At 38.2% G+C, this 21,174-nt stretch overlaps 1 protein-coding gene across 1 annotated transcript in view; it reads right to left on the bottom strand.

Annotated features, from left to right (window-relative positions):
• The window catches only part of PRSS12 (protease, serine 12), a 75,614-nt gene that overhangs the window by 9,106 nt on the left and 45,334 nt on the right, over positions 1–21,174 (bottom strand). The window contains exons 9-11 of the mRNA XM_003129227.4: positions 12,848–13,053; positions 8,986–9,064; positions 7,782–7,904 (exon numbers count right to left, since the gene is read on the bottom strand). Coding sequence (XP_003129275.1) covers positions 7,782–7,904; positions 8,986–9,064; positions 12,848–13,053 — 408 coding nt within the window. The remainder of the gene's footprint in view (positions 1–7,781; positions 7,905–8,985; positions 9,065–12,847; positions 13,054–21,174) is intronic.

The raw sequence follows: 21,174 nt of genomic DNA, 5'->3' as shown, positions 1-21,174 counted from the left end.
GGATCTGAGACAGCAGTTAGTAAAATCCACTATTCCAATTTCTCTGAGATTCTAGAGTTAATAAAAACAATTAAAGTTTTCTAGAATTAAAAATAGACGAGTTAATTTAGGTGGCAGGGTCATTTTTTATATGTGTCTTCTACATAGACTCATCTCTTCAGAAAGATGATATTTTACATCAGCCAGTACACATCTGTTATTACTCGAATCTGTTTTTCTCTGTTGTCTGGATGAAACTCAAAAAGTGGCTCATTGAAGTTTCTTGTATAAATGGTTCCAGTTGCTTACAGAGAAGTGACCTTCTCTGTAGAACCTTGTACTGTCCCTTATATACACATAGTGTGTGTTCAGGAACTGGTTTTGGCATGATTGATGGTATTGTATATTTTGCCAAAGACCTTGTTCTGCAGAACTCTACCATGTCATGGTGGAACATGTTAAGTACCAGACACATTTTGTTCTTAAAAAGTGAGTTCCAGGAGTTCCCACTGTGGCTCAGAGGTAACAAACCCAACTTGTATCCATGAGGACTCAGGTTCAATCCCTAGCCCTGCTCAGTGGGTTAAGGATCCAGTGTTGCCATGAGCTATGGTGTAGGTTGCAGATGCTGCTTGGGTCCAGCATTGCTGTGGCTGTGGTGTGGGCTGGCAGCTGCAGCTCCGATTTGACCCCTAGCCTGGGAACTTCATAGGCCATGAGTGTGGCCCAAAAAAAAGAAAAAGCTCCGTTACCTCTGTGTTTCATTTTTCTAATTATAATGGCTAATAATCTAGATATTTCTGACTTTCAGAGCATCAATTTCTTACAAATTCAAGCTGCTATGATGTTTCTAGGCAAAAAATCAAAAAAGATAAAATCATGTAAAGCTACATATTTAATCAAATCAAATTTTGCAGTGGAATTACAGAAATAAAAGAGTCCTTGTTTCAGGTACATTTTTTTCTCCAAAATGGTGTTTGTTATCAGAATAAGCAATTGAAAGAAATTAGTTTAATATTCAGGAATTTTTCTCTCAATTATATTGTACCGTCATAGAGAAAAGGTCATTTTATGGTACTTGTAGTCATGATTCAGAGTAGAAAGTAAAAGCAAGCAATTTATATAGTGTAAAATTCACAGGATAACTGCAAAAAAACAAACCAACAAACAAAAAAACACCTTAACTTATCCAAGTGTCTGCTTCAAATTGCCAACAGGATATTGCATTCCAAAGTCTGTATTACATTAACATTAGGAAAAATGTGGAAAATGAGATAGAAGGCCTTTAAATGGTGATTTACTGGAGTTCTCGTCGTGGCTCAGTGGTTAATGAATCCAACTAGGAACCATGAGGTTGCAGGTTCCATCCCTGGCCTTGCTTAGTGGGTCAATGAACTGGTGTTGCCGTGAGCTGTGGTGTAGGCGCAGCTTGGACCTCCATAGGCCTCGGGTACAGCCCTAGGGGAAAAAAAAAAAAAAAAAGGCAAAAAAGATGAATAAATCAATGGTGATTTACCAACTACCTCAGTTACCTTGTTTAATGTTGGCATAAAAGAATGTTTTGCACAATTCACAGGATGTGAAAGTTATGAGAGTACAGTGGATTATTGGAACTTGGTCAGTTTTCCAATCGAGTACCCTCATCCTGTAAAGAGACACCACTACAGGAAATGAGGGTAACAGGATGGTAGATGCTGAGTAGCCGCCTTCTGATCTCATCCTTCCCAGGCCATCATTCCTGGATTATTCTAATATAAGGACTGCATAAAAGAGTGACTACTCTACAGGGGCAAAACAAAATAAACATAAAAAACTGTCATCCTATAGAATAAAATAACACAGATGGTGATAGCAATCTAGGCCTTATTGTTAGAAATGGGTGTTCAAAGGCACCATCCCATAGGATCAGGAATTAGGCACCAAAGAAGGCCCATGAACAAGAAATTTTTTTATATAGTGAAGGCCATTAGTTAGAGCAGCGGAGGTACAAATAGAAATAAAAAGGGAGTAAGAGAGCCAACAAAATATGAATAGATTCCCTGCCAGGAGGCCTTCAGTTAGATTCCCAAGAAATCTAAAAGGAAGGTAACCTCACAGAACCTGACTACATTGCTTCTACACTACACTACAGCATCTATAATTCCAGAGAAAAAGTATTTTTTTGCATATTTCAGAGTTTCTGATGATTAAAGGAGTGTCGTTTTAATCCAAAGTCCCTGAATCCAGAAGATAAAATTTATATCTTGGACTAATCACTGGTAACTGTCCTTGCGGCTTTTAATAAACTCACTGCAACAGAGAGGAGCTGTAGTCTCCTTGGGCACTTCAAAACCAGTCTATGAAATCTGGTAGAAGTTAGAGACCACATCAGATGGATATAGAACACATTTGCAAAACAATTTTCTCCCTACTCATATTAAAAGGATCTTGCATTCTATCCAAAGCTCATCAAAACAGTGCATATCATCATCTGCTCCCCTGCTTTCTAATCAACTGTCTTTATTTTATACTCCACAAATAATGGGAAGAAATTCAGAATGACATATGGAAGGAGTTATCTATTGATCTAGGTTTAAAATACCACCATCCTCTAAAGAGTCCAACATTCTGAAATATATCCACTATCTGGCAACTGAGCCCCCAATTTCATCATGCAGCAATCATTTAAGAGGGTCCATTATGTGCCAAGTAATACACTAGACACTTGGTTTTATAAACACAAATGAGACAATTGCTGACTTTAAGCAGTATTCTAGAAGGAGTGGGCCAAGCGAAGAATAATGACATGTAAACAAATAAACCCAAACATGTACCTTTAAAAAAAAAGGGGGGGGGGCCTTCCAGGCAACTGAAAAGTCAGATCACTAAGTTTTCAACCTCATGTGGAATTTTTGGGCAATTTCCCTATTTTAATACCTTAAACCCCTAAGTCTATAACTTTTAGCAGAGCAAGATTTACTCAAAAGACAAGGAGTCTTGAACAAGAGGAGGGTAATCTCAACTGAATATATTCAATTACATCGCTTAAATTCTAAGCCCAAGACAGGCTTGCCCAGTTTCTCTGCAGCTTCCTCCCTTATTTTTCTCCACTAGTCAGTGGAATAAAATCATCCTGAATTCCCCCCCCCAAAAAAAAACAAAAAAAATGGAGTTCCCGTCGTTGCTCAGTGGTTAACGAATCCGACTAGGAACCATGAGGTTGTGGGTTCAATACCTGGCCTCACTCAGCGGGTTAAGGATCCAGCGTTGCCGTGAGCTGTGGTGTAGGTTACAGATGCAGCTCGGATCCTGTGTTGCTGTGGCTCTGGCGTAGGCCAGCAGCTACAGCTCCGATTAGACCCCTAGCCTGGGAACCTCCATATGCGGCGGGAGCAGCCCCAGAAAAGGCAAAAAGACAAAAAAAAAAAAAAAAAAAATCCTGAATTCCCTACTTTTGATAATAATAACCTTTGATTCCTTTTTCTGAACCCCAACATAAAAATAACCAACATTCATTTTTAATTGCACAGTTTACAAAATGCTTTCACATACATTGCAAATCATTTGTTCCTCACTTTGGAATGTTACTGACATCATTTTACAGATGAGAAAACTTAGGCTCCAAGACATTAAAATAATTTCCATGCAGTAAAACCAGTAACAGTTGTTGGAGCTGGAACTGTATAACCTTGGTCTTGATGACCAGATCCAAGTCTCTGGTTGCGAAGTACCAAGTTCTATTGATTTCTATCAGTGTCCCTATCTTCTCTCCCTCATTCTCTTTTCTACCTTCTATCTTTACTACAATAAGCTGTATAACTAGTCTCCCTCTGTTCCTGCCACAGTGAGTCTCAGTCAGTTGGTCACATGGACCAATTTGAGTCACACCAGAAAAAGCAAGAGGGTCTTCACTCTCAATGTTCCTAAGAATCACTCAAGATGCTTGATAAAAATGTGAACTCTGGAGTTCCCACTGTGGCACAACAGAATTAGTGGTGTCTCTGCAGTGCTGGGACATAGGTTTGATCCCTGGCCCAAAACAGTGGTTTAAAAGGTCCGGTGTTGCCGCAGTTGTGCGTGGGTTGCAACTACAGCTCAGATCTGATCCCTAGCCCAGGAACTTCTATGTGCCGAGAGATGGCGAAAAAAGCAAACTCCTGGGTCTCAGCTCCAAAGATTCAGTAGATCTGGAATAGGGCCCAGGAATCTGGATTTTTAATAAGTTGGAAGTATCTAATATTGTTGTGAAAAGACCATGCTTTAATAAGCTGGATGTATCTATTGTTGTGAAAAGACCACGCCTTAGTGCCCTAAGGAGTTCCCGTCGTGCAGCAGCAGAAACGAATCCGACTAGGAACCATGAGGTTTTGGGTTCCATTCTTGGTCTCCCTCAGTGAGCTAAGGATCCGGCGTTGCCATGAGCTGTGGTGTAGGTTGCAGATGCGGCTCAGATCCCGCGTTGCTGTGGCTGTGGTATAGGCCGGCAGCTACAGCTCTGATTCGACCCCTAGCCTGGGAACCTCCATATACAACAGGTGCTGCCCTAAAAAGCAAAACAAACAAGCAAACAAACCAGAGCCCTAAACTTGTTTTGATCCTATATATCTCCTTCCTCTGTGTTCCTATAGCTACACTGAAGACGCATGATACCAAGGGTCCTAATGGCTTATTCTCCAAGATATTCCTAGTGCACAGCACACCCCTGGGACTATCAGAGGCTCAATAACTTCTTAAGTAAATAAACATCTATTGTCTGTGCCATTCACGAAACACATAAATGTATTAAACCCCTGGTATATACACAAACTCTCAAGCTCAATTATTACCCTAGAAATGACAAAGGCTATGTAAAACACAGTTTTGTGTCTCCCGCAGCACTTTGAACATGCATGATTACTCCTTAAGTATTTATCAAAATAGATAAGAGGAAGTGAATAGAGAGCCTAGAAACAAAGATATATGAGAACTTTGCATACAACACAGTTGACATAATCAGTGGGTAAAGAATGGAATGTTCAATTTTCAAAAGTTCTGAGAAAATGATATATCTGTAAAGAAAAACATAAAATTTGCCCCTTATGTCAAAAACCATACACATAAAAATTGTAAACTGATTAAAAATCTAAACAGGAAAGGTAAAATTGCAAATTTTTTTTTTGTAAAAAACTAAGATAATATCGTCATGGGGCTAGGGAAGGATTTTTTTTTTTTTTTTTTTTTTTGTCTTTTCTAGGGCCGCACCCACGGCATATGGAGGTTCCCAGGCTAGGCGTCGAATAGGAACTGTAGCCACCAGCCTACGCCAGAACCATAACAACTCAGGATCCAAGCCGCGTCTGCAACCTACACCACAGCTCACGGCAACACCAGATCCTTAACCCACTAAGTGAGGCCAGGGATCGAACCCACAAACTCATGGTTCCTAGTTGGATTCGTTAACCACTGAGCCATGACAGGAACTCCAGGAAGGATTTTTAAAATAAGCTATACAAAGATTTTATAAGACTTTAAAAACTAATATATTTAAATATATTAAAATTAAAGAGAAATACCTTAAACAAGTGAAAGGACATGCTCCAGATTAGGAACAGGTATTTGTAACACATAATGACAAAGTCTTTGTACAAAGACTATATCCGAAAAAATCTGTGAATCAATTACAAAAGACAACCCAATAGAAAAGCAAAGGATGTTAACAAATAATTCATGAAAGAGAAAGGACTATTCAGGAAAACAGAATTAGAAAGAAATCCAGGAGATCCTGTCATGGTAACAAGGGAAGCGAATCCAACCTGGAACCATGAGGTTGCGGGTTCGATCCCTGGCCTTGCTCAGTGGGTTGGGGATCCAGGGTTGCCTTGAGCTGTGGGGTAGGTCACAGATGCGGCTCAGATCCTGTGTTGCTGCAGCTATGGCTCAGGCTGGCAGCTGTAGCTCTAACTGGCCTCCTAGCCTGGGAACCTCCATATGCTGTGGGTGCAGCCCTAAAAAGACAAAAAAAAAAAAAAAAAAAAAAAAAAAATCCAAAAACTCTAAGATGGGCAAAAATTGAAAATGCTGATGGTGTCAAGTTGAGGTGGGGATGTAAGGACACAGGAACTTAGATACTGCTGTGGTATAAACTGATATAGCTATTTTAGAAAGTAAATTAGTAGTGCCTAGCTGAACTGAAGAACACCCATAATCCAGGACCCAGCAAAATGCTCTCACATGTATATACCAATAAGACACGTAATGGATATCTACTGCAGCATTGTTTTTTAATAATGAAAGAATGGAAACCACTTAACTATTCACCAGTAAGAGAAAAAATAAACTCTGGTTGCTTTAGTCTTAAAATAGGAGTTAACATTTACACAGCAGTTGAAGTAAACAAAATCTACATGGATGGATTGTAAATACACAATGAAGCTATATAATTTCACACATTAAAAATATAAACAAACTTTGGCTTGTAAGAATTTTTCAGTACTGTGATACATATTTTATTTAAAATTTTTTATCATGAGTATTTTTTTGGGGGGGGGCTGTACTCTCAGCATATGGAAGTTCCCAGGCTAGGGGTTGAATTGGAGTTACAGCTGCCAGCCTGTGCCACAGCCACAGCAACTGGGGGTCTGAGCCACATCTGTGACCTACACCACAGCTCACAGCAATGCCGAACCCCCAACCCACTGAGTGGGGCTAGGGATCGAACCCACATCCTTATGGATCCTGGTCAGGTTAGTTTCTGCTGCACCACAACAGGAACTCTGATAATGAATATTTTTTAAATAAATCAGAACAGTATTTTTTAAATTATAGTCATCACCTTGCTTCAATAATTGTCAATATTTGCCAAGCCTGGTATATATTTTTGAATAACAAAATTCATGCTGAGGAAATGGCCATAAGCCAGGACCCACAAATGAGCACGGGACAAGGCGAAAGGACCATCACGTTCTAATGCAGGCGCTACCATCATAAGCAGTGTGACCCTTGCACACTGAATTTCTCTGAACAGCTTCCCCTCTGGAGTCAGAAGACTTCATCTTTTTTTCTTAATTTATGTATAGTTGATTTACAATGTTGTACCAATTTCCGCTGCACAGCAAAGCGATCCAGTCACACATATACCTACACTCCCTTTCATATATTATCTTCATCATCATCTATCCCAAGAGATTGGATAAAGTCCCCTGTGCTATACAATAGGACCTCATTGCTTATCCATTCTAAGTGTAATGCAATGCACTAACCTCAAACTCTGGACTGGGAAGACTTCCAATTGGACAATAAAATGTCTGGGGCAAAAGGAAATAATCAGGAAGCAAACTTTCCAGAAGATACAAAGAGAGACATCTAAAAGACGCAAAACACTAAGAAGACTCAGAGGATCTAAAACAAATCAAAACACGAAAACTCAAAACACTACGAGATCTAAAACTCAAATCAAAACGCTAAAATTGGACTCCCCATGCCTTAGCATTCATAATCAAATGAGCTGAGATCTCTTCTAACTCCATGGAGAATATGATTTCGGCCTCAGATATGTTCCTGGGGGAAGTACTAACACAGCTGCCTCCTCTCCAAAAACCCATCTTCTCTTCTCCCTAAATCGAGGGTCTGCTTTAACACCAGGTTAGCCAGTGGCTTCCTGAGAGCTCTCCTTGCTCCTTACATTACCTTGCTCACTCCCATAGGTGCCACTGGCAGAGACAAGGAGGGCTGGGGGTAACCTGGCTCTGACAGCCTAAGTTTCTGGAACAGTGCAGAGCAGGAAGGGATTGGAAGAACTGGTAAACAAGAGCCAAACCAAGTTGTTTGGAAAGGTGGACACATACCTCTTGAAGCAGTGTGCTGCTGTAAGGACCCAGCAGCTGCTCAGGAGTGTGGCCCCGCAGAGCAGGCTGCCACTTCCATGAGATGACTTCAGTCGGAGGGACACTTGCCAAGGCCAACCGCCCCTGACAAGAAAGGAAGCCACGCATCAATATCCATAAATGGCAGAAAAATCTTCCACTAAAACAATGACTTAGAAGGCTTAAAAACAAAACAAAAAACAAACAAAAAGGAGTTCCTGTTGTGGCTCAGCAGCTTAAGAATCTGATGTCTCCATGAGAAAGACAGGATTTTATATCTGCCAGTACACATCTGCTACTTACTAGAATCTGTTTTTCTCTACTGTCTGTATGAAATTTAGAAAGTGGTTGACTGAAGCTACTTGTATAGGAGTTCCTGCTGTGGCTCAGTGGGTTGAGAACCCAACTAGTATCAAATCCATGTACATTTGATCCCTGGCCTCACTCAGTGGGTTAAGGATCTGGTATTGCTATGGCTGTGGTGGAGGCTGGCAGCTGCAGCTCCTATTCAACCCTTAGCCTGGGAACTTCCATATGCTGTGGGCACAGCGCTAAGAAGAAAAAGAAAAAAAAAAAAAAATGGCTTGCAGGTGAGAGGAAAGGAGCATAAAAGGAACTCTGGAATGTAAGACCCTCTCCTACTTAGAGAAGGATATTCCTGCAGCTTTAAGCAGAACTCCCTGAAGATTTCTGCATAGGCATTTGCATGCATCTCACATATCTCTGACATTCCTCTTTATATTTCATGATTCGAAGCATATTTTCTCCCCTCACTCTACCCTCACCTAAGCAGCCTGAAGAAATATTCAATAAACAAAGTCCTGGCTTCCCATTAGAAAATTCATCAAATAAAAAAATTATATGAAAATGAGTCACATCCTAAACAAATACATTCTAAATTAAATGAATTTGTAGTTATACTTTTTTTTTTTAGCTCGCGTTAAATTAGTTTGTTTCTGCCACATAACTTTTCAGTGAGCCATCTAGCTCATAAATTAGGGAAGAGTGATTTGAGGAGGAACATGGTCCATGAAAAGTAAATACAGGTCAACGGATAGTGAAGTTATCAGTGTAATTATTTAATTTAGAAAATAAAATAAGTAAATAAAACTCTGCCTAAATTGTAACCTGCTATGTATATACATAATTCTGTAACATGGAAAATCTCTTCTGAAGAAACTTTTACCTTAAAGAATTTTTCCCACCAATGATTCTCTTTTGCCGACGATGCAGTAATCTCAAACCACAAACAGATGAGAGGGACTCTGAAACAGAAAGAGGTTTGGTTGGTTGGTTGGTTGGTTTGTCTGTCTTTTTAGGGCCACGCCTGTGGTATATGGAGGTTCCCAGGCTAGGGGTCAAACTGGAGCTGCAGCTGCCAGCCTACACCACAGCCACAGCAACATGGGATCCGAGCCACATCTGTGACCTACACCACAGCTCACAGCAACACTGGATCCTTTACTCCCTGAGCAAAGCCAAGGATCAAACCCGCATCCTGGTGGATACTAGTTGGGATCGTTACTGCTGAGCCATGATGGGAACGCCCCAGAAAGAGGTTTTTAATTCACCTATCATACGGCTGATAGTGGGGTAAAGAGAGAAGTGACACATTCCCCTACTGCTTCTTCCTCCATTTTAAAATGACCTTTTTGCTTCAAATTTTAGGATATTTTTCTTATAAAAATTAAACATTTTGTCATTGAACCAAGGCAACAATAATTCACAAGTAGACCAGGAACTTTCTGAGGTTTCTGACAATCAGCTCCAAAGAGAGGTCACCAGCTGCTGAATGGTTTGACCCTGTCCAGCACATCATCCTTACGGGAACTGACATCTCCTCCTCTGCTGATTATGAAGACAGTTCAGGAGTTCAGAAATACTAAGAAGAGAACTACAGAAGGTAACAATGGTTTGAATTACTTGATTTTCACAGACAACACTCTGCCAAGCCACATATACAAATGTAACTCAGAGGAGCAAAGCAAATTTCCCGGATGGAATTCTGACATAAATTTATTTATTCATATAGCGTATTACTATATGGAAAGGCTTTACCGAGCCCATGTCAGTGGCAAACTGTACTTAAGTATGCATAGTCAAACGTCTCGAGATAACAGATTTCCATCAAGAGCGTAAAACAAAGAAGACTTAAATTTAAAATATGTGAGAGTTCCCGCTGTGGCACAATGGGCATCTCTGGAGCTCTGGGACACAGCTTTGATCTCTGGCCCAGCACAGTGGGTTAAGGATCCAGTGTGGCCATGGCAGCAGCATAGATCATAACTGCAGCTGGGATCTAATCCCTGGCCCAGGGGGGAACTCCATATGCCACAGGGAAGCCCAAAAAGGAAGAAAAAAATATATATATATATACACACATATACCTATATATATTTATTTATATATTAAAAGTGGAGTTCTCACTTATGGCACAGTGGGTTAAGAATCTGACTACACCTGCTCAGGTCTCTGCAGAGGCAGGGGTTCAATCCCTGGCCCAGGGCAGTGGGTTAAAGGATCTGATATTGCCACAGGTGTGGATCAGATTCAATCCATGGCTCTGGGAACTTTCACAGACAGTGGCTGCAGTCATATATACAATAGACACACACACACAAAGGTGGTGTATAAAAGAAGGGAAAATAGAATAAAGTAGACTAGTTTTAAAAGTAATTTTAGAAAGTAGGACAATGCACATGGGGGTATTTTGTTTCTTTGGTTAAATACCTGTGTATAAAGTGTATATATATACTGTGTTTCTATCTATGTAAGAAGAGGAATTCCCTAGTGACCTACAGGTTAAGGATTCGGCATTGTCACTGCTGTGGCTCTGGTTCAGTCCCTGGCCTAAGAACTTCCACACGCTGTGGGCTCAGGCAAAAACAAACAAACAAACAAACAAACACTTAAAAATAAAAAACAAAAAACAAAAACAAAAAAAGAGAAGGGTGGAAACTCTGCCAAGACCATGGAAATCTAGTCAGCACTAATGGTTTCCCTTAATAACCAGGCAGAAGGGAGCCCACAGGGAATCAGCACTAGTTATTTCTTCACTAAGGTAGAGGGTCAACATTGCATATGTACCAAGATCATTAATTTGTCAAACGATCTCAGAGACATGCTGTCAAACTTTAATCTTCATCTCTTAGGATATGAGTTCCCTACATGACACTGAAAATTATAAAATACCAGAAAAACATAAGTTTCCAATAATGGTCCAAGTCAGGTCAGCGTAAATAATGCCAAGACAAGGGATGATGTAATACTGAGCAAGCAAAACTGAAAGTTTATATCGTTCTGCAGAAAAGTACCAGAATTTAAGGAAATAAAATCTATTGAAGAACATAAAATCCACTGTTACCAAAAAAAAGCTGTAGGAGTGCCTGTTATGGCTCATCAGGTTAAGAACCCAACTAGTATCCATGAGGATGCAGGGTGGATCCCTGGCCCTGCTCTGTGGGTTAAGGATCCAGTATTGCTGTGAGCTATGGCACACAGGTTGAGGACACAGCTCGGATTCTGCATTGCTGTGGCTGTGGTGTAGGTCAGCAGCTGTAGCTCTGATTCGACCCCTAGCCTGGGAACCTCCATATGCCCAGGTGTACCCCTAAAAAGACCAAAAAAATTATAAAGTAAAATTCACTTATAAAAGGATCCCATCAACTGGCTTATCAAATCATAGTTATTACATACACACATTTAATATACAAATGGATATAGATAAATAAACATAACAGACATAAAACAAAGCATGCAGGGTTATAAGCATTCTTCTTCACACTGAGAAGAACCTCAGATAGTGAAGAATCATATTAATACCGAATTTACTTACTGCACTGTCTTTAACAGTTATTAAAAGATGTTAGAAAAAGAGAATGCTCAGATATAAATGCATCTGATTTTAAGAAAACAATGTAGGGGATTTCCCGTCGTGGCGAGGTGGTTAACTGAATCTGACTAGGAACCATGAGGTTGCGGGTTCGGTCCCTGCCCTTGCTCAGTGGGTTAACGATCCGGCGTTGCCGTGAGCTGTGGTGTGGGTTGCAGACTCGGCTCGGATCCCGTGTTGCTGTGGCTCTGGCATAGGCTGGTGACTACAGCTCCGATTGGACCCCTAGCCTGGGAACCTCCATATGCCGTGGGAGCGGCCCAAAAAATGGCAAAAAGACAAAAAAAAAGAAAAAGAAAGAAAACAATGTAGGAATTCCCTGATGCCCTGGCGGTTAAGGATCTGGTGTTGTCTGCTGTGGCTCTGGTTCCATCCCTGGCCTGGGAACTTCCACATGCTCTTGGCGTGGCCAAAAACTACCCCAAAACAAAAACAAAGAAAATCTGACGTATCAAAACTGTGAACTTTCAATCCACATAAAGAAGTGACTGTTCTCTTCATAAAATACAACCATAGTTTTCTCCAAAAGAGCTAGTTTTTCCCCTTATTCATTTAAAACAGTATCTGTTTCATAAAAATTAAACTCAAAACTTTTAATAACTCTTCTATTTACATTAGCATGAAACATCCATGACTATATTGTATTAAAAGATTACTTCTCATTTTCCTTATATTTTTAAATTTAAGAGAATAGAAATTACAAAAGATAATTTTCTTTTTGCAATTAATTTTTAAAAATATCCCTATTGTGTAAGATATTAATAAGTGGAAGAAATGCCTTTCTCTGACTCATCTTTAAATTTTCATTTCTTTATTTTTCTGAAGCAATTGTCAATTCTGAATCTTCAAGAATACCAGCAAGTTTGACAGTTTTATTACATCCAGAGAAGGAATGGTTAGAAATGGCTGAGAATGTCAAAAGCGGACAATCCCAGAGATTATAAAATCCTGTAAATGCACTCCTTCCCCTAAACCCTGCTCTTTCTATAAATCCCACCCAGGCAAGTTTATCAAGAATCACTGCCTCTACTAGCACAAAGAACAAGGATTGAATATATTCCTATGAAAGGAGATTTTCATTATCAAATTACTGCCTATAATAATGAAGTGGGGATTAGCATTCTTTAACTTGTTTAAGCCCCAGAAGGTGACTTACCTTTATTACTGTTACCTGATGCTTTCTTGCCGAAATAATCACAAATAACTCCTGCATCTTCACTGTGGCGGCAATTGTGTTTTCCAATATCTTGTTTGATACAGTCAGCCAGGGACCTCTCATTGCCTGTGCACTTCACATTATCCACGTGGATAGGTCCCTTTCCTTCCCCAAAATAAGCCATGGTTCTTGCTCTGGCAGGACCCCTGAAAATAAAGCATTCTTGAGGATGTGGAGAAGCAGTCGGTCATATACTTGAATAAATCACAACGGACACCCCCACTCCATTATACATATATTAAAATTATCATCCCTCTGGGCTAAAAAAAATTATTGATTTCAAGACTCTGTCAAAAAAAGTTTAGAGTTCCCGTCATGGCGCAGTGGAAACGTACCCGACTAGTATCCATGAGGATGTGGGTTTGAGCCCTGACCTTGCTCAGTGGGCAGGGGATCCAGTGATTCCGTGAGCTGCGGTATAGGTTGCAGATGCGGCTCGGATCCCAGGTTACTGTGGCTGTGGCTGTGGCGGGCATGTGTAGCTCCAATTTGACCTCTAGCCTTGGAACTTCCATATGTCACAGGTGTGGCCCTAAAAAGAAGAAAAAGAAAAAAAAAAAGTGTAAGAGAGTTAGTAACTATATATTCTTTGTTTTTATATCCCAGTTTCTTGATTATATCTTAGCTTCTACTAAGAAAGTCACATTTAATGATGTGTCAAAAATTTATGATAGTCTTAAACTCTAGTTTAAGCAGGGGGAAAAAAATTATCTCAAAATTTTCTACTCCCTTCCAGAGCATAATAGCCTCATAAAATGGGTATGATATTTCCAAGAAAATTATGAGAATTAAAAAATTACCTAGAGAGCTAAGAATTTTAAAGCCTACTTTAGAAGTAAAAAACCACAACTTTTAACTGAGAAGGAGATAACCAGAAATCATGACTAGAAGGCAGACTTACTTTTGGTATATCCCTTTTCTTTTATTTCTGTCTTTTAAAATAATATATTACTAGAGAGTTCCCGCTGTGGCACAATTGGATCAGTGGTGTCTTTGGAGCTCCAGGATGCAGGTTCAATCCCTGGCCCAGCACAGTGGATTAAGGACCCAGCATTGCTGCAACTGCAGTTTAGATTGCGACTAAGGCTCGAATCTGATCCCTGGTCCTGGAACTCCGTATGCCGCACAGTGGCCAAAAAAGAAAAAATAATAATAATAACATATTACTTCTTTTAAATACCCCAATACAAAAACTTTTTAATGAAATACTTCAAACTAATATATTCAAAACTCAATTCCTGATAAATTAATGATATAATTATGAATGGCAAAGTTTTAAGGTTTGAATTACAGGAAAATTATCCTTTGAACTTCAAGTCTGGGAGCGATTTATGAAACAAAACTTAGATGGTATACCTTAAATTAAAAGTCTAATAAATTCAGCAAAAATTAAATTAAGAATGCTACTGTAGTAAAAACCACCCAAAGGAAAGTGAAAAGACAAATTTAAAAGTTGATGAATACATTTGCAATACATAATTATATATATATATTTGTTCATGAATATATTCTCTAATAGAGGGAAATAGCATATAATATACAAATAATTCTCAAACTTCGTTTAAAAAATAAAAAAAAACAATAGAAAAACAGGCAAAAGACAGCTTTAAAAATAAAAGAAACTATATTATTAAAAATGACAATTTGGACCAGACTTCTAAAATCAAAATAGATTCCTCTTAATTAAGACATGTTATTATACTTTCCTTATAGTTATGTAAGGAAATCATGCAAAGTAGTTTATTGATATGAATTATCTGAGGAATTTGCTTAAATAATCCCCTTTTAGCAATGAGATCTAGCCTCACATGCTTGTAGTTGGCAGCATTTTCATTTCAGAAATATACTTCATCATTTCTTCTGTATTGGTAACTGCTCTTCTGATGTAAATTGCAAATTAAAATAATATTTAACCCATTAGAAATGCTACAGAGTCATAGAAAATCAAACAGGTGACTCTAAAGATGCTCTTGAATCTTTTTTTAATATAAAACTTTTAATAGTTGTATAAGTAATAAATGCTCATTGTATCAAGTGTGCAAAATAAAAGTATAAAAAATTTCAACAACACACTGCTAGCATTTAGGTACACATTTATGGGGAAAATACTAATGGTTAACAGTTTAAAAAAATTCATTGTACAAATTAGTGTATCTCAAACTAAGTGGGTCTTAGATTTATTTTTTAATAAGCCCCAGGTGATTCCTATGCAGGTGGTTCTATAGCAAATTTCTTTTTTTTTTTTTTTTGCTTTTTAGGGCCACACCTGCAGTATATGGAGGTTCCCAGGCTAGGGGTCGAATCAGAGCTGTAGCCACCAGCCTACCAGCCTACGCCACAGTCACAGCAACATCAGATCTGAGCCACATCTACGACCTACACCAAAGCTCATGGCAATACCAGATTTCCAACCCACTGAGAGAAGCCAGGGATCGAACCCTCAACCTCATGGTTCCTAGTTGGATTTCATTTTCGCTGAGCCACAACGGGAACTCCATATAAATCAAATTTCAGTGTGGAAAAAAATTATTTCCCTGCTGTTGCACATTTATTTTAAAAACTTTAGACTTTTGGAGTTTCCTTCATGTTTCAGCGGTTAACGAACCCAACAAGGATCCATGAGGATTCGAGTTTGATCCCTGGCCTTGCTCTGTGGGTTAAAGGATCCATCATTGCCATGAGCTGTGGTGTAGGTTGCAGATGTAGCTCAGATCTGGTGTGCTGTGGCTGTGGCATAGGCCAGTAGCCGTAGCTCCAATTTTTCCCCTAGCCTGGTAACTTCCATGTGCTACAGGTGTGACCCTAAAAAGCCAAAAAAAATATATATATTAGACTTTTTACAATTATATACAGCTGTATACATATATCTTTATGGGAAACTTGAAATGCTTCCTAGAAGTGGAATTTTTATTCAACAGGTCTAAACATTTTTTTAAGATTCTTGATATATATTGCTGAATACAGGGCACATCTCTGGAATGCAAGTCATTCATTTGAAATATGTATAAGTAAAATGTAACTTTAAAAAAAAAAGGTATTTTTCTGTTTTACTTTGTATACTACAGTTGGGATCTATCTGGCGTTCATTTCTGTCTAGTATTAGTAAGGGTTCTATTTCTGTCCCTAAAGTAACTGTTTCAATTACTCTTCCTGCTGATGCAAAGGGCTTTTTTATTTACTGATTTATCATGACTATAAGTACAGAAGCCATTTCTTGGTCTTCATAGTTCAGTAATTGGCTACACATTAGAACTACCTGTGGGAGCTTTTAAAACATAACACAACCTTAACCCTACCTGATGTCAATTAAAGTAGAATTAAGACGTCAAATGGGAATAGGGCCAGGCACGGGTAATATTTTTCAAGTCCCAAAGTGATTTCAATGCACAACCAAGCTGTTAACCACTGCTGAAGTTGGTATCACTGACATCTTGCCTATTCCTGTGCCACTATTACATGGATTGGATTTCAGATGAATTTGCAAGCCAAGTTCCCCTGCCCACCCAACATACACACAAAGAAAAACATAAGATTTTTATGAGAATAGCATTTAATATACAGGTTACTTTCTATTTTGTCTTCCCATTCAGGTTTGTGGTGGATCACTTCAGAAGTCTTCCAGCTTTAGTAAAGACTTATTTTTTTTCATATAGACCTCAATTCTTTTTTTTTTTTTTTTTTTTTTTTTTGTCTTTTTGTCTTTTGTTGTTGTTGTTGTTGTTGTTGCTATTTCTTGGGCCACTCCCGTGGCATATGGAGGTTCCCAGGCTAGGGGTTGAATCGGAGCTGTAGCCACCGGCCTACGCCAGAGCCACAGCAATGCGGGATCCGAGCCTCGTCTGCAACCTACACCACAGCTCACGGCAACGCCGGATCGTTAACCCACTGAGCAAGGGCAGGGACCGAACCCTCAACCTCATGGTTCCTAGTCAGATTCATTAACCACTGCGCCACGACGGGAACTCCAGACCTCAATTCTTATAAAGTTTATTCCTTGACTATTTTCTCTAGTTTTTTACCTTCTATAAATGAGATTATTTTAGTTTTCTACCTAGCATACAGGAACATGCTTTTTAAAAACATTTATATTTCATATTGGTATATTAATAAACACTAGTTTTAGTGTCCTTTCGCTTGATTCTCTGAGGTTTTCTGGGTGGACAATTGTAATACTCACATTACAGTTCTGACTTTCTCTTCATTACCAATACCTCAATTCCTGATGATTAGTGGGAACTCCAGACAATGCTGAGTCTTGGCTGTAATAGCATACACACTTACTTTGTTCCTACTTGATGCCTGTTTGTGATATAAAGTTAGTTTTATTTTACTCTCAGCTTCCTAAGAGATTTGAAGGAGTGTTAATTTTTTATCATGTAGCTTTTCAGCATTATTAAGAGACTTTATTTATTTTCATTTATAAACAACACTGAAATACATTAACTGAATGCCTCATTTTGAACCACTCTCATGCTTGGAGTAGATTCTGTTTATGGTATATCATTCTTTTAATACACTGCCAAATTGTGCTATATTTTGTTTAGAAATTTTAATGTCAATTTATGAGTTTGTGTATGTGTACTTGCCTAGTCTTAAAGTCAAGTTATATTAGTCTCAAAAAATGACTGGCAAGATTTTCACCTCTCTTTTTTTCATTTTCAACAATTTATATAACTCAAGAATCAGCTATGTCTTAAAAATTGGTCAAGGAATTCCCACTGTGATGAAGTGGGTTAAGAATCTCACTGCAGCAGCTCCAGTCACCACAGAGGCACAAGTTCGATCCCCAGCCTGGCATAGTGGGTTAAAGGAAGGATCAGGCGTTCCCGCAGCTGCAGTGTAGGCTGTGGTTGTGGTTCAGGTTCAACCTCTGGCCCCAGAGCTTCCATATGCCATGGGTGCAGACATAAATTAAAAAAAAAAAAAAAATTGGTCAAAACGCTTCAGCAAAAAAATCTGAGTCATTTATTCTGTGGTCATTAATTTCTGTGGGTTTTGTATCAACTTTGATAATTACATTTTTGTTGAAAATATAGTTTTCTAGATAATTGTTCATTTCATCTAGATTTCCAAATTCATTAGCTAAAAGTAGTTCATAATATTCTACAATTTTTCACCCTTCTTTGTAGCTTTGCTTACATTTCTTTTCTCTAATGTTTACTTATATTCTCTATCCTTTTTCCTAATCAGAACTGCCAGATATTATTTAACTAATATTTTAAAATGGAAACAGTTGTTGATATGTTCATGTGTAAAATAGAGCAATTTGAAACTCAAATAGGCATAATTTGAATAAAATTCAAAATTAATAGCATCCTGACACTAACATCCCAAATGATTCACCAGTTTTGGACATGAAGATGAGTAGAGGTGGAAAGTAAATAATAGTATGTTAAATGTATTGATATTTTTCAGGAAGGGAAAGTTACATATAATTTTTGAAATTGGTAAGAAAATATGCCAGTAAGCTTGCTAAAAAATTTAGAGAATTTCTAGTAAAACAAGAATGCTGAAATTCCAGATCACTAGAGAAAGGAAAGAGGGAAAATTGAAAATTGGATTGCTTGCAAATCAAAAAAACAAAAGGTTACAAAAAGAATAGAAAATAAAGCATGATAAATAGCATAAAAGCAGATGATAGGTGGAAGTAAATACATAGAAAACAAAATTAACTCATTAAATAAAAGAGGATTTTTTTTTTTTCTTTTTTTTTTTTTTGTCTTCTTAGGGCTGCGCTAGCAGCATATGGAAGTTCCTAGGCTAGGGGTCCAATCGGAGCTGTAGCTGCTGGCCTACACCAAAACCACAGTAACACGGGATCCAAGCCGTGTCTGCAACCTACACCACAGCTCACAGCAATGCTGGATCCTTAACCCACTCAGCAAGGCCAGGGCTCAAACCCAAGTCTTCATGGATGCTAGTCAGGTTCATTACCACTCAGCTACCACAGGAACTCCAAACAGGATGATTTTTTTTTTTAGCCATTTACCAATCAATGCAGAGACTAAAAAGAATGCACTATTTTAGATATATCAACAAGAACTAGGGAACACTCTAATAAAAGTAAATAATCAAAGATGGTTTCAATTATACAGAGAAATCTAATAAATTTTTCTTTGATTTAAAAAATAATAATTAAGGGCTGTGTCACCACTAGAATTCATAGCTGAAACTGTAGTAGGCTCTTCTACATTAGCCTTTTTTAATGCAATTAACTTTTTTATTCTTTCTTTTTTTAATGTTTAATTTTTTAAATTGAAGTACAGTTAATTTATAACATCATGTTAGTTTCAGGTGTACAGCACAGCAATTTAGGTTCTTTTCTCTAATAAGTTATAAAATATTGAGTATAGTCCCCTGTAGTATGCAGTAGGTCTTATTGGTTATCCATTTCCTATATAGTAGTGTGTATATATAAATCCCAACCTCCTAAATTATCCCTTTCATCTGAGTACCAAGTGCTCCTGGGAGTAGATGATGACTTTCCAAGGCATATCAGGACTTTATAGAAACAATAAAATCATCTTTATAGACACAATAAAATCTTCATTGAAATCCATGTACATTCTCTTCTAAAACTGGTCTTGCTAAAGACCAAGTCAACTTCTCTTTCAAAATTTCCCTTTTCCCACTTCACAAAAGAAAGGTATTACCTTTCACTTACCTCAAAACCAATCACAGTCCATTGCTCTAAGATTTAAAAGCCTCTAAAGCGGCCAAAAGAACAATTCAAAAATAAATGATAGCAATGAAGCCTCCTTTAATTCAAACACCATAAACCCAACCCATCAGTCTAAGAAGTAGGAGTTTGGTCAACTTTTCTTTCCTATGTTTAATAATTATTTGCCGAATTTTATTATTTTTTGGTGCTGTTTTTAATTATTTGTGTACTAGAAATCATAAAATCCTGAGAGGAACGTATTAGAAGAATTTAATTTCTCTCTTGCTCTATGTGTACACATATGCACACACACATTTTTAAAAGCATAGGAACATTAGGATTCTGTGGGGAGGAAAAAACTACAATTTCAAGGAGAAAAAGGAAATATGTATTTTTTTGTTGTTGTTGTTGCTATTTCTTGGGCCGCTCCTGCAGCATATGGAGGTTCCCAGGCTAGGGGTCTAATCAGAGCCATAGCCACCAGCCTACGCCAGAGCCACAGCAACGCAGGACCCGAGCCACATCTGCAACCTACACCACAGCTCACGGCAACGCTGGATCCTTAACCCACTGAGCAAGGGCAGGGACTGAACCCGCAACCTCATGGTTCCTAGTCGAATTCGTTAGCCACTGCGCGCCACGACGGGAACTCCAAATATGTAAATTTTTGAAGGTCAAAGAAGAGCTTGTTTGTGTATTTTTTAAGTGAATAACAGAGTAGCAAAGCACTAAGATATCCATATCTTATGGGATATAATTAAGAGAGTGATGTAACCATTCTATTTTTAAATGTCATACAAAAATATTCCAAAAATTAAATGCCTTGCAGTTATTTAAATGTAAGATAAAAATACTTAATTTGAGGTCTGTACTAAAACAATAGGGGTAGATCACTTAAAAATTCTTTAAAGGGATACTATTCTAATAAACACAGGGTTGAAGGACAACATCAAATGGAAAGATATGCTAATGGATTCACACAAAGTTCAAATAGAATGGAATTTCCATAATGGCTATTTAGTCTATCTTAACAAGGTTAACTGACAGCTAGCAACACATGTTCTCTCAGCCCTCTAAAAAAAAGTGCTCATATGCTAGACTTTGTCAGACATTACGTAATATGTCATTAAAAAGTGTCTTTTACTTTCTGTCCACTCTCAGCATATCTATGTTAGTTACCAATCACATTTCTGGGTTTTACTACTTCATTGCTGTTTCTGCCATTATGAAAAAGCTTTCCAATGCTATTTGGATTCTCAGTGTTTCTAAGGACTAATCCTCAAGTATGATATAGCTGGCTTGAGCGACAGGCCTCTGGAATTCTTGTTAATAAAGCTCAAGTCTTTTGACAGCTTCAACATTTTCTGGATTGATTTCTACAAACAAATGCTTTATTAAAATTTTTTAATCATTCGAAGGAGACATGGGGAAAAATATCCCCTGTTCTAATCACCTACTTATTTACAATTACATACATGTTCTTACATGAAATTCCATTTCTCCTCAGTGGGAAATCATAAAAATGTTCAAGTATATTTAGATTCATCAAGTATCTAAATGATTCTCATTTAAATATTATTTAAAGGCTGATTTTAGGTAAGGGAAT

The sequence above is a fragment of the Sus scrofa genome, chromosome 8, assembly GCF_000003025.6.
Source record: "Sus scrofa isolate TJ Tabasco breed Duroc chromosome 8, Sscrofa11.1, whole genome shotgun sequence".
NCBI lineage: Eukaryota > Metazoa > Chordata > Mammalia > Artiodactyla > Suidae > Sus > Sus scrofa.
This window is presented reverse-complemented; position numbering and strand designations above follow the sequence as displayed.